We start from the raw sequence: 15038 nt of genomic DNA, 5'->3' as shown, positions 1-15038 counted from the left end.
GATATATTGACTTGACACACCTCTTATACATAATGTATAAGATTATGCTGCTAGTTTGCAAAACTAAATTCTAAAATATTTTAGAACAGTTGGTAATTTTAATTAATAACGGTCTTCTCTTCTTTAAACTCGGCTGATTAACAATCGTGAACGGTCCATAGTTATCGATGTACTGAATCAGTGTTGGCTAATAATCGTTTCCCAGAGCGACTTACTTTTTTAGTATTTTTATAAGGGCAAAATGTGAGACCAAACTTGGACAGGCAATAAATGCCCAAAATTTCAGGCGCGTGTGTGTGTGTGTATTGTATGCGTGTGATGTAAGGTCATTCGCGTGAAAATATCAGCGAGGAAAAAATCGAATTTTTGTGTTTTGTGTGCTAGGTAAATTCCAAAAGAGTTCATAATAATGCAGCTAAAACAAGTGCGATTGCAATAATAATCAAATTTGTGTACAGTAATGTGCGGTGAGCACGTGCAAAGTTAAAATTCTATGCCAACGCAAAAATTATGACGAAAGGCAGCAGCAGCAGCAGCAGAATTCTCGCACACACACATACAAACGCAGGCACGCACACACAGACACATACAGTTGAAAGCGGAGGAGCTTGAGCTAGAACCTAGAGTTGTCAACGCTGTCCGAAGAATTTCGTCATTGAGTGTGTCGCGTAGTGTGTTGTGTGTGCGTGTGTTTTTTGTGCGTGCCTCGTTTGCATGTGTGTGCGTGCAGAGCTCTGGTAGTAAAACAAAAAAGAATGAAAACCCAGCTGCAAAAAAAAAAAAAAAAAAACCAACGAAAAAGTGAATTATACATAATTTGGTGAAAATACGTGCCAGGTGCAATGCAGCGGTTTGCAACGGGCTACATGAAATTCGCCAGCGTTTGAAAAAAAAAAAACTATTACATAAATAGTACAAAGTGTAAATGTAAATGTTATTGAAAAGCGCAAGGCGAAGGCGCCGCCGCTGCTGCTTTTGCTACCGTCGCGCACGCTGTCGTCATCGCGGCTAAAAAGAAGAAGAAACCAAAAAGAAATGGGAGAAAAGAGGGAGCAGCTAGCAAAAATCCCGTTACTATATTTGCGCTCAATATACTCATCGTTTGCCATTTCTCGCATACACATGCGATTTAGATATAGTATGTGTGAGTGTGTGTGTGTGTGTGTGTCTGTGTTTCCATCTCGTGACTTGAAATTGTTGAGTATATTGACTCCTCTGGGCGCACAAATTAATATTTGTGCCCGATGTCGCTGGGAAAAATCAACTAATAATTGCCATTGAGTGAGGACAACCAGGGAACGCGCGGCTGCTCGGACTATATACATATATGTGTGTGTGTGTGTGTGTGAGTGACCTCGTGTCTGTGTGTCGCGTGCTTTTGCTTGTGTATGTGTATATGTGTGTGTGTGTGTGCGGCAGCGGCAAGGAGTGTCATGCGTATTTTGCTGCCTTTGCCGCCCCCAACATTGCCTGCTTCGTCGAACGCCTCGCATCAACAACAACAAGCAGAATACGCGCTGCTCCTTTGCTCCAACGAGTTTTATCTTGTTTTCCGTTTTAATCATATGCGGACTCTGAGAGACAATCACGTCATCCAGCCTGACACGTACACATGCCCGCACGCACACTATAAAGTCATTTGTGTTAACTTTAGAGCTGAGCGTGGAGTCAATGCGGCCGCTGTTTGTGTGTTTGTGTCTAAGCGGCGCGTAAATTGTTATTAATATTGTTTTTTTTTTGTTCTTCTCATTCATTTCAAGTTTAATCAAATCAATTAGCTTGTGCATATACTGATGTATGTATATTGATATGCATACATATATATATGCATCTCGTATCCTTATAGAGTGACCTGATGTCTGTTACAAAATTAATACCAAATTAGTTGCGATGACTTAGACATAATAAATACTATATTTATATACATGGCTTGGAATTATGATTGTCGCTCGTTTGTTAATTGCTCAAATTTGCGGCCCAGCATCACATCATCGACTGCGTCAATCTTGTTTTTGTGTTCGTGTTTCCAATGTAAGCCAGCTGTGTGTGTGTGTGAACAGTAAATAAAGTATGACCGGGACACTGAGTCATGGCTATCCGATGACGTTATGCTGCGCTAAAAGGCAATTTGTCTCGCAAGTGGTCCGAACTTTGCCAATAAATGGCAAAACTTTATCAAACAAAAGTGTTATGTTCTCTTATAAGCACACACACACACACGCACACAATCGATATCGAGTTCGATATTTAGGCGCGCCAATCGATATCGAGTTCGATTGCCAATCGATATCTGGCCTATCGCGTTCAGGTGCTTTTGCAAGTTTTCACCAGCAATTAGAAAATGAAAATGAATTTTACATGACGACGCGTCGCCGTTGTTGTTGTTGTTTTGTGCTGTGCGTTGCTTTATGAGTGTGCGCGTCTTTTGTTTTTAACGCAACGAAATTAGCTTAGCAGCTACCCAGCTAAAAATCATGTCGAAACCGCTGCCATCCGCTTTCAGGCAGCTCATCATGTTGCCCCCTCGAGCAAGTTGCCTCTCTCTCTCTCTCTGTCTTCCCTCTTTGTCCATGGCTGTGATACGTGAACGTTTTACGTTGTCGCCGACTTGTATGTTTGTATAAAATACTGCAATGAGCTCTTTATCTTAATGTCCGTGTATATAATAGGTATTATTACATATATATATAAATATTGTGGAGTATATGGGAATATGCGTATAAATTTTGACGGAAACGTTCGCTGCGAATGCCGCCGCATACACGTCGCTGCGAGGTAAACAAACTGCCGTTGATTCTGCTGCGGTCATTGTTGTTGCTGCCGCTGCCGCTGCTGCTGCGGCTACTGATAACGTTGCTGTCAAAAGTGTTTCAATCTCGTAAGCAACAGCAAAAACAATGAGCTAATAACAAATCCGTACGACTTTTATCAGTCAGCCATGACGACGTCGCTGTCGCCGTCGTCGTCGCCGTCGTCGTCGCTGCCGCTGCCGACCGTTGGCCGAGCGAACGTCAGCCTGTTATAAAATTTTTTTTTTTTCCTTTTTGCTGTGCTCTTTTTGCCTACTCGCTCGGTCGCTGCACAGCGGCTAGTTCAGTCTGCTCGCTGATTTCGTTGCGTTACGTTTACGCTTGCGCTTACGTTGCCGTTCCGTTCTGTTGTGTTCCGTGTCCGTTTTTTTGCCAATCTTTTGGTTAGTGCGCTGTATTTAATAGTTGTAGTACGAGTAGTGTTGTTAAATGTTGTGCACATTTTTAATGAGATATCAAGAAAAATACAGACAGTTGCCGTTATTTAGGTTTTGTACTCATTTTTGAGTGCATTTGCGTTGAGCATTTTGCATGGACGTCAATGTGGCATATTTCATTTTCGGTTTACCAGCCAAAAATTCCTCGACGCCCAGTTTCACTGCGTGCGTGCGTGCGTTATGTGTGTTGTTGTGTGTGTCTGTGTGTGTGTGAGCGAGAGAGAGCGCATTTGGCTACGCATGTAAATGAATAATGTCAAAAATGATTTAACGCGAAAAACATAAGAAATTAGCAAAAGGTTCAGCTGTCAGTCTCCCCTCCCTCATCCCCTCGCAACTCTGCGCTGTTCGCACGTGTGCAGCATCCAACGCTGACGCTGACGTCGCAAGAGATAAAGAGAGAGAGAGACAGAGAGAGAGGGAGAGACAATGATTGGACATTTTAAAGAAATTTATATTTAGTTGAATTCCCGTTGGGTTTGTTGCCGCTGCTGCTTTTTCACATCCTTGAGCTAGCTTCTCTTTCTCCGTCTCCGTCTCCCCCTCCGTCTCCCCCTCACGCACGCACTTGAAGACGCCGCGGGCATTCTTCTATGTGCTTTGCTTTGCTTTATTTTGTGAATTTATGTATTTTTAAATTTTGTGCAAAAAGCAAAAGAATCAAAGCAAACCGAACGAACGAGAAAGAAAAAAAAAATAAACTAAAATTGACAAAGAAACAAAGCGAGCGCAATAAATATGAAATTGTTTGTTGAAATAATATTTCTATACTTTTCTTTCTATTGCCAAATCATGCAAAATTAGCGACAAGAAATAAGAACAAAAGCTGGAGCTGGTTAAATAAAGAGAAAGATAAGAATCGTTAGAACAAAACACAAAAAAAAATAAAATAAAATAAAATAAATAATAAATAACCAACCAAACAACCAACAACAACAACAACAACATCAACTAATATCAAATTAATGTTAAGCATAATTAATGAAAACAAATTCAAATCGTATAGATAAAGCTACACATAAATTAATCTTAATAATGATCTAGTAAGTTAAGCATAAAGTACAAAACAAAAATAAAAATAAAACAAATAAAGTAAAATTAATAAAAATACAAATAAAAAATAATAAAAAAAAAAACAAGCAACCGAAAAGAAATAATTAATCAATCAGCAAATAGTTAATGCAAATCTAATATGCAAGCAATTTGAAACGACAACCGCTACAACAACAACAACAACCACAACAACCACAACAACAACAACAACAACAACAACAACTACAACAACAGCAGCAGCAACAACAACAACAACAACACGGATCAATACCAAAGATGGAGGCAAAATTCTTGGCTAGCGCTCTTTCATTCCTCTCGATATTTTTAGCGGTTCATGCTCAATCATTTGGTAAGTACTCGACAACAACAAGAACAACAACAATAATAATAATAATAATAATAATTATAATAATAAATACAATAACAATTAATATTAACCAGGCAAAACCTATCTTTAAGCTCTCTCTATGTCGTATATATGTTTGTATCCATGTGCCGATACATCTTTTATCCGTGTGTGTGTGAGTGTAAATAACTGCAACAGAAATTGCAGACAATAACAAAACAAAACACAAAAAAAAAAAAAGAAGAAAAATTGATAGTATGCGGTCAAATTACCCCCCCCGTCCCATCCACAGGCAAACGCCCTAATTGCCCAATGCCGAAGCCAACAACACATTTTGTACAGTTATTTTGTTTTATTTATTTATTTTTTAACTCCCAGCAGAACTTTTGAGCGTGACAAGTGCACTGAAAATCGTAGTACAGTTTGTATATTTAAAAAAAAAACTATTTAATTAGTTCTTTCTTTCGTTTTCTGGGACATTATAGTCCGAACTGTCGAGCTAACGATTTCTATATACATCCAATTTTAATATTTATTAATGTTTATGTCTTACAACTTGTTGGAGCAAACGCTTTGGATTATTATCTAATATATTAATATGATTGTACTATTTAAACTTTATATAATTAATTATATAATTTATCGATTTTCGTCGTGTTTTTTTTATTGTTGCGACTTCAAATATTTTTTTATTATATAATTTCTCTATAAACCAAGTTACAGTTTTCTATACGCAAGAAAGGTATTCCCTCAACAGAAATGTTTCGATATTTTTGTAGCATTTAAAATGTTTAACTTATAATTGGGCAGTTCTTGAAGCTGTTCTAAGTGAAACTACTAAATTGGATTGAATTAAGTTTTATTAGTTCCAAGAACGAGGTTATCTTATATAATCGAGAATAATAATTAAAGTCACAAATTGACCTTAATCTTAGTTTTTGATATGAGGCATTGAATTAAGTAAAGCTCCTATTTGAAGAACCTTTTCCCCTATTTAGGACATCATCAAAAATTAACTTATGTAGTTTAATCTAAGGAGAATAAAATAAAATAAAAAATATGTCATTAGCATAGGACTCATCGATAAAAATTTGGGCACTTATATAAGAAACTTGTCCGCAAATTTAACACAGATTCGAAACGCATTCAGATATTCTCTTATCGCTCAAGAAATCTTCATCAAACGCGTCATATACAAGTTTTGCCATGCTCTAAACATGTGTATTATCTTATCTTATCAGCTTGAGCTGGTTCCAACGGAAGAATTGGCCTAAAAAAATATGTTTTTGTATGAAATATGTTTCTCTCTTTCAAGATATCTCAATCAAACTTTGAAAGTATCTTAACATTGCCAAAGATAAACCTTTTGTCTTGTTAAAGTTGCAGTCGAAAAGCCTTTTCTATGTTCCCTTTTTTTCTTTATATTTTCATACCATTATTTCATTAAAAATACTCATAGTCTTAATAATTTCATTGCTTGTTTTTAAACCCCTGCAGCGAATATTATAAGAGGAGAGACAGCTCCCTATCCATGATCAGCAGCCGAGCAAGGGTATTAAATCTTCGGTGCGCCGAGCATTATTTTACTTTCTCGTTGTGTTTTTTTTTCTTTTCTTTTTTTATAGACATTATCAGCGCTAATTAGAAACATATTGTTTAAGTATTTTGTACACTAATCGCAAGATTTTCATACAAAATTTCCATTTATTTTTTCTTTCTGAAAAATAATATTTCCCAAAAAGTTCTGCTGGGTTTTTGCCATAGCACAAACATACACACACACAAACACATACATATAGATACATAATAGAACATAGCATAACACACACACACACTCGCACACACACACACACACACACTCGCACACACATGTATTGAGCGAACTCTTTCGTTTCGCTTGCTTTTTATTTTCTCTCTTTTACAATGTAAGGCCCATCTTCTCGTCGCCCCCTTTGTCTTGCCCCGCTCGCTCGGTCACTCTCTCTTTGTCTCTCTCTCCCTCTCTCTCGCCCTCTCTCCCGCTCATTGTCTTTGTCTATCTTTTTGGCCTTTAGTTAAGTGTACTTGTGCTTCGATATTTTTGTGTTGCTTTTTATAGTTTATATTGTTGTTTGTGCTTGGGTTCGGTTCGTACTGAGACTCGGACTATAACCCCTGCCCCTTTACCTTCTTCCCCTTTGCCAACATCCTATGTGCCTGCTGTCCGCATTCCCCACTATGATTTTCTTCTTCTATGCGCCGCGAGCTCATTTGATTTTCAATTTTCCACACAATTGCAAAAAAGAAAAGCAACAGCAAAGAGAAATACCAAAGCCAACAACAACAGCAACAACAACAACAGCAACAGCAAAATGTATTAAGTTCATTTTAGTATTTCAGTTTAAATCTGATGATTTTTCTATCGACTATATTTTCCGTGCTTTTGCTTTGGGCCATTTTTACCACAGGGTCTGGCCAGGTAAGAAGCGGCCCGTCTTTTTAGCCGGTTTCATGCGCTGTCCGCGGACTTTTGTTTATATTAACTCATCGATCCGGTAGAGTCTGCTCTGCCCTGCTCGATACTCGATACTCGATACTATATATACTCGATACTGCATTGTTTACACACCGTTTTGGCCATCGGAGCTTCTTTCTCTCCTATAATAGCCTTTATCCCCCCGACACACACACACACATACACACACGCGTCGCAACTATTTATTATTCTAAGCATAACACAACTATCCATTTAACATTTAGCCAGACCATCTATCTATTTATCTATCTATTGGCCCCTTGGCTAGCTGTGCACCTGTTCTATTCATGTATGTGTGTCACGCCCTTCCCGCCCCTTCGCCCATCCATATTCAAGGTGTGTTTTATTCAAGTCTCTTTTTGTTGTTGATTGTTTTTTATTTCATTTGATTTTGTGATCAGACTTTAAATTAACTTCACTTTTGGTTTCTGATGAGCTCAAAAATGAGAAGGTCTGAAAGTTTGTCCATAACATAGTTTTATTAATATTTAATATTGATTTATAATTAATTTGAGCAAAACATAGGAATTATCGATCTTTGAATGTTACGGAAATAAAAACGTCTAATAAATAGATAAATAGTTACTTATTTATTTAAAAGATTAGATATTTCTCTAAGTTAGATTGGGAGATATATTAAGAAAAAGATATATAATGTGAATAACATATCTATCTATCTATAAATATATATATCTGTATCTATCTATCTATCTATGTATGTCCATCTATCTATCTATGTCTATCTGTCTATCTATCTTTCTATCTTTATCTCCAATAAATATCAACATAGGAGATAAATCTATCTATCTAAACATATCTATAGATCTATCTAACTATCTATCTATCTATATATATCTATATTTATACATCTCTTGCAAGGAGGAGATATATAATCTATCTATCTATCTATTTATCTATCTATATTATCTATCTATTTATCTACCTATGTATATCTATCTATCTTTATATTTATATCTTCTGTAAATATCAACACAGGAGATATATTTATCTATAGCTATCTATCTATAGATCTATCTATCTGTCTATCTATCTAGATATATCTAACTTTATACATCTTCTGTATATCTCCTGTAAATATCAACATAGGAGACAAATCTTTCTATATACATCAATCAATATAGATTTTCCATGTTGATATTTACAAAGAATAGTTTACAATCCGTTTAGATATGTTTTTCAACAGCTTTTCGTTCGGTTAACAACTTTAGTTGATAGATATTTCGATTGTGTTTTGTATTATTCAGCAAAGTATTTGCGATCAAGTGTATTTCAGAGTGCGTTGCATTGCTTACTCAGGTGTTCATTTAATCTATGTGATTATCGGATTCATTTTGCACATGTTTCTTTCGGTTTTTCTCTGTTTAATCGTTTTTTTTTTTTGTTTCTTTCTTCTTTTATGTACAATATTTTCAATGCTTTTTCAAATTGTTTACGTAAATATACGAAATCATACGTAAAATAATGGAAAGCTGGGAAAACTTTTGATATTTCAAACGGTACATTTTGCACGCTACACACACACACACACACACACACACACACACACACACCTACATGTGTGTGTGTGAGTAAAAACTCGTATGCCCCGGGGTACTAAATGAATCACGAACATCGAGTTGTTGGCCGCCCCTCTCTTCCTGCCTGGTCAGCATTATAAAGTATTCTTTTCATTTTTATTGTAGTTGCGGTTGCTTCAGTTCTGTTGTTCTATTATACCCTAAACCGGGGCATTTTGGTTTTCTGATCAAATGTGTAACGCACAGAAGGAGATGGAACATATATTCCAGATATATTCGCATCTGCCAGCAAACAGTATCTATTTAATAAGTGATCAGATTGGAGCACTTTATCATGGAACTGCCAAAGAACTTATATTTTAGATAGATTGACCAAAGTTTCCATAATACGAAATATCGAAAAAATGTTTTTCTTTTTTTATTAAAAACTTCTTTGTTTTTTAAGATATCTGTATCTATATCTATATCTAAATTTATATCTATATCTATCTGTATCTTTATCTATATGTATATTTGTATCTGTATCTATATCTATATCTATCTGTATCTATATCTATATGTATATTTGTATCTGTATCTATATCTATATCTATATGTATATTTGTATCTGTATCTGTATCCATATCTATATCTATATCTATATCTCAATCTCAAGTCTCTCATATTGAAGTTAAATTTTCAATTTCAAAAGTTCTCCTTTAACGAACAAAACTGCATTTGTAGCTGTATGTAAGGGTATTTGAGCTTCGTCAATTGGCAAATAACTCTTTTTTCTACTTTCTGTTATTTCTGGTTACTTCAAAGCGAACATTGCGTAGGCAAAAAAAAGGCGAAACCACGTGTTGTCCAGGTGTTTATGTTGGCTTTCCGTGAGGGTATATTTTTTTTTCTTTCCTCCTTTTTTTCGCCTGCCAACGTTTCGCACATTTTCATTTGACGAGTTCTTTTTACACACACACACACATACACAGCGCAGGTTTTTGAACTCCACAATTGAACATCAACAGCAGGGAGTGTGTGAGGGGGTGGGGGGTATGTGAGCTTACCTGTTTGGCTTGCCATGTTTATTTAATGGCATTTTCATTACATTAATAAATGTCAAATATTTAAATTTCGGCTCGCCCAAGTTACCAGCGCTTGCTCGTCGATGGTTGAAGAATATGAGAGCGCACAGTGGTGCAAGCTGTTTGATAATTGGGTGAAATTTTGATAGATATTCAGGCATTTGAATATAGAGCCAATGCATTAAAAGGAAAGCTAAGAAGTTGATTTTTGTGCCTCAAACAATGTGAGACTGATGTGAATTTTAGATCCTTTACAATATAAACTCTAAGGGATATATATCTTTTGCACAGTGGTACAAATTAATTGTTACTCAATGTGAATTCTATTTTGCTTGAAATACTTTTGAAGATTGTTTTCAAGTTTTCAAAAGCGACACAAACTTTGGATTTCGTAACAATCTTGTTGTTCTATGATTAACGATTTAAGATAAAGTTGATTAAAGAATTTTAACTCGATTTCATTTTTAATTTATAGCTTAATGCCCGAGTTAAATCTAATTATATGCATATATATGTATATGATAGATGTATGTACTTTTGCTTATTGAGAAACTTGCGGTGGATTTTGTCGGCGTGCTGTGAAAATATTATTTTTATAAAGACAATAAACATGAAATGTAATTTCCCTTTCAATGTCGTCGACGTCGTCATTCATTGTTGTTGTTGTTTTATTTTTTTTGCCTCATCTTCTTCTCGTTGTTGTTGCTGCGTCACAAAGAAAGAAAGGCCGCCCACTTTTTGCGCGGGCGTGGCCATATTGTGCTCTGAATGCTTTTCTGCATTGCTTGCAACTCGGAATGGTTGGCACATTTTGCTATAGAGGTTGCCTCTGTGTTTCCGCTCGTGCCAGATAATGACTGCTTAAACAGTGCAATGCACACACACACACACACACACATACACTCATACACGTTGCAGTTAAATGTAGTACAGTGCGTCTTTTATAAAACGAACAGCCTCTTTGGCATATCTCTTCTCATTAGGCAATTATTATTTATATCCATGTGCCCTACTTTGGATGGAAGCTTTTTTGACTGAAAGCGTACGAAATGTCTCCATATTGTAATTTCCATGTTGTACTCTCCATACTGTACTCTCCATATTGTACCTTCCATACTGTACTCTCCATTTTGTACCTTCCATATTTTACTCTCCATGATGTACTCTCCATATTGTACCTTCCATACTGTACTCTCCATATTGTACTCTCCATATTGTATCTTCCATATTGTACTCTCCATTTTGTACTCTCCATATTGTACTCTCCATATTGTATCTTCCATATTGTACTCTCCATTTTGTACCTTCCATATTGTACTCTCCATTTTGTAATCTCCATATTGTACTCTCCATACTGAACTCTCCATTTTGTATTCTCCATATTGTACTCTCCATAATGAAGCTTAAGCTAAAACCGTATTTGAAAAAGTATAAAGTCCATAAAGTTTGCCCTTGTTAAAGACATGCACACATCTTTACACTAATCTGACTTTATGTTGTACGCTTAAGCGAGTGCTCACTGTACGTATGGGGATGTATTGGTATATCAGTGAATTGCACCTTTCGCATGGCTCTGCTGCGTTTCATGCTAATTTACAACACGAAATTGTTGCTAGTAGAAGCCAAATGGGCAACAGAGAGCGAAAGAGGGGGGAGAGTGGGCGATAAAGAGAGAGTGGGTAGAGAAACGTTTTTGTATTTATACTCTTATCTATGGCATGTGGTGGCCCTGGCCCAGAGTTTCCCCAGCCCATTCAGGCTCTTAGCGCCCCCGCTTTCATTAGCAGGCACCTGACAAAAGCTAAAAGTTCACACATCGCCTATTTAGAGGCAGACACAAGCACTTATACTACACCAGATAAATATACATACATACATGCATACATGCATACATAGATACAGACGCATACACATGTGTGTATATGCATATGCGTCTGCTTTTGTTCAGCTTGTATTGTATATTTACTATATACATTTCATATATAATTTTAAAAATAAATATAAATAAATTTTTGCGTGAGAACAATAAATGTTTATATACACGTGTGTATGCGGGCTGTCTGTTCGTCTATATACATATATATATTTATATGTATATATATATATAATTATATATCTATATGTGTCAACAAAACGAACTGTGAAAGCATTTGTGCATGCATTTTTGTTGTTTTTGTTGTTCGAAATGTCAAGTTTTCTTTGCACTTGAAGAAAATTGCGTGTGGCCCACTGTGCATGCAGACAGCCCGACTATACACATACATGTGTCTGTTCTGTTAGTGAGCGAGTGTGTGTGTGTGTGCGCGTATTAATATGTATTATATGTTCGTCTGACTGTCTGGCGGCGCTTTTTTTGTTTTTGCTTTTGTTGTTGTTGTATGCTCCGCTTTTCAGCACTGGCCACCGCCGCCGCCAAGTACAAACAACAAAAACAAAGCAAAAAGTCGTCACAAACGTCACTAGCTGCTGGCCCCGCCCCGCATTGCCCCGCTCTGCTCCCTATTGTTGCATCAATCAGCCGTCCTGTGAGGCGGGCATTTTTTTTTTGCCTTTCATTTTTGCTTTTGTCAGAATCGGATTTTTGCTCAAATATTTTCACTTTGCAGAGGTTGTCTGAAAATTTTTCCATTGTGACGTTGCGGCTGCCGAGTGACAGAGTTGCCAGCCTGTGCGATCAATGTTTGTCGTCTTTTGTTGTTTTCTTTTACAATTTCATTTGCACTCTGCCCCTTGATAAATTGTTTGTGGATAGAGAGAGAGAGAGAGAGCGAGAGGAAGAGAGAGGGAGAGAGTGCTCAAAGCTTTATCGCTTCATTGGCTTTGACAATTTATAATTGGTCGGGCTTCAAAGTTCAACAGTAAATGTATTTCGTGTGAGTGCATATGCCTGTGTGTGTGAGTGTGTGTGTGTGCTTGCGTGTGTGTGTAGTTTTACAAGCTGTTCAATAAATACATAAATAAAATGGCGCATAAAGCAAAAAAGAGGGTGTAATAAATGAGTACCGATGTCTGCATGTAAATATATATATATATATATATATATATATGTGTGTGTGTATGTGTGTATTAGTGTCCATTTAGTTTTCTTCGAATCAATTTGCGTTGGTTTCAATTGTGCCAAGCCAATAATAATTGACATAAATGTCTGGCACGGGCAGAAAACAGAAAAAACGAAAAAAAAAAGAAGAAGAAGGCCGTATGAAATATTCAAAACTGTCTGACATGTTTTCTCTGCATTATTTATTGTATCAGCAATGCGCCAGCCTAGCCAGCTGACGTTTGCGGTCCGCGGCTGCTCAAACTGTGCGCGCTGCGATCAACAACAGAGCCAGTCAAACGCTCCAGTGGCTGTTCAACTGTTGTGCGGTAATCGAGTATTGGTTCAAGTTAAATCGCTTGAGAGAGCTGGAAATTAAATTTAGCTAATGTTTATTTCGTTTAATTAGACAACTGCAAGGCAAACAGAATACTTATGTACACACACAAGTCGCCGCAGACTGACGTAGCAATTCACAGCAACAACAACAAACTAAATATCAGCATATATATCATTTGATTTTTGTTTTTGTTTTTTTGGGCTTTCAACATACTTGAAAACGTTAAACAAGTGTTTTGTTAATGTTTGTTTGCTTAAATCTTTAATGTGTATTGCCAGAAAAAAGCCAACAAAATACAAATCAAATATATTTTTCAAGTTCTTGCGCTCAAATACGTTTACAATTTTAATGCATATTGTTGTCAGTGCTGCCCATTTTTCAGAAGCTAATTTAGCTTGATTACGTTTAAAAAAAAAAAAGCAATGTTATTCATTTAGTTATATGCTTAATTTTGAGAAGCCATAACTCGAATTTAAATATAATAAATAGCGTCTGCAATTTTGGAACTTTTGAAAAGCTTCCAATTCCAAATGTTCCGCCATAAGCTAGATTAAAGCCAGATTAGGCGGAAAACTAGTCAACTTGGCAGCACTGGTTGTTGTTGCTGTGGGCAAAAACTGCAAAACTTTTATACACAAACACACACACACACGTGAGAGTGTGAGAGATAGTCGGAGAGGGGGAGCGGGGGGATGCAGAGAGGTAGTGAGTGTATAGAACACGGACGCTCAGACGCCTAGTCATTTTCATTTTGGTTGCTAATGCTAATTTTAAAATAGACAAACAATTTTTTATTTCAATTTACAGCAGCCAGCAGCATGTCGCACACACACACACACACACACACGCATGTGTACACGCACAAGGCACACAGCCACACATGCTCTGCCCTGACACATGACTCGACGTCGCAGCGCCGCAGTCGCCGTCGCAGTCGAAGTCGCCGTCGCTGTCGACGTAGCTGCTAATGCTGATATTATTCTTTTATGCCACAGCCCGTTTTAAAAACGCTTTTGTTTGTTTTAGCGAGTAACTCGGTTGCGTATTTAAATATTTATATATACTATGTAACTGTTTATAAATTTGTCTGTCTGTCTGTCTGTTTATGATAAGCATGATAACCGTAATGGCTAGTTGGCACTTAGTTTTGCTCATATTCTCTACAAGGGCTGTGCCCCCCCTGCCCTCCCCACCCATCTCGTTAACAGCACTCTGTCAAGTGCAGAGCGCAGCAACAGAGCGCCCCCTTCTTGTTTAACGTGCGTGCTGTCGCTGGTCTGCCCTCTCGTTCGCTCTGTTTGCATTTGCGCTTTATGCGTATTTGTTTTGCAGCAACTGTTGTTGTTGTTGTTGTTGTTGCAGTTGTTGATTCTTTTATTAAGATTATTTTTTTGTTCATTGAATTGATTTGTTTTGCATTTAAATGGCGCGTTTCGTGCAATTCACTTAATGAATTTCACGTTGTGCGTTCACTGACCGATCAATTCGATCGATGTGTGTGTGTGTGTGTGTGTGCCTGCACAGACATGATACTCACAGACACGAAAAGTATTAAGCGAAGTACAAAGAAATCAAATATTTGAAATAATTGATTTTATGCTCTGTTCGCAAACGGACAAAGGAGTATATTAGTTGTGTGCAGTATCGAGGCTTTATACGTTTTTTGACTCGGCAACTCTATAACCAAAAATATCCTTTTGACTGATTTAATCGATATGAACTGTTCGCACAAAAAGTATCGATAACACAAGCAGTGCACAGAGTATCAAGTTTATCGTTTTTGCCGTTTTTCAGCGAAGGCCCATAAGCATGCTGTGCTGTATGCACTTGGCGCTTTGTATCACATTAATCACTGTGTTTATTTTAGTTATTTTTATAAAATGTATTTTATTTTTCCT

The 15038-nt window shown here is 36.9% G+C and overlaps 2 protein-coding genes across 4 annotated transcripts in view; one reads left to right on the top strand and one right to left on the bottom strand.

Annotated features, from left to right (window-relative positions):
- Positions 1-15038, bottom strand: part of RpL36A (ribosomal protein L36A) — a 116729-nt gene that overhangs the window by 41693 nt on the left and 59998 nt on the right. The gene's annotated exons all lie outside the window — the stretch shown is intronic.
- Bsg (immunoglobulin domain-containing protein Bsg) overlaps positions 273-15038 on the top strand; it is a 33230-nt gene continuing 18464 nt past the window's right edge. The window contains exons 1-2 of one of the 3 annotated variants that reach the window (XM_032438509.2): positions 273-384; positions 4052-4649. In XM_032438509.2, the coding sequence (XP_032294400.1) occupies positions 4577-4649 (73 nt within the window). In that variant the 5' untranslated portion in view covers positions 273-384; positions 4052-4576. Of the gene's footprint in view, positions 385-3048; positions 3194-4051; positions 4650-15038 lie in introns of those variants that run through there. The other 2 variants (XM_032438508.2, XM_032438510.2) reach the window with 2 other exon arrangements.

Source organism: Drosophila virilis, chromosome 4 (genome assembly GCF_030788295.1).
Source record: "Drosophila virilis strain 15010-1051.87 chromosome 4, Dvir_AGI_RSII-ME, whole genome shotgun sequence".
NCBI lineage: Eukaryota > Metazoa > Arthropoda > Insecta > Diptera > Drosophilidae > Drosophila > Drosophila virilis.
Note: the sequence above shows the minus strand (reverse complement) of the source record. Positions and strands in the feature narration are given on the sequence as shown.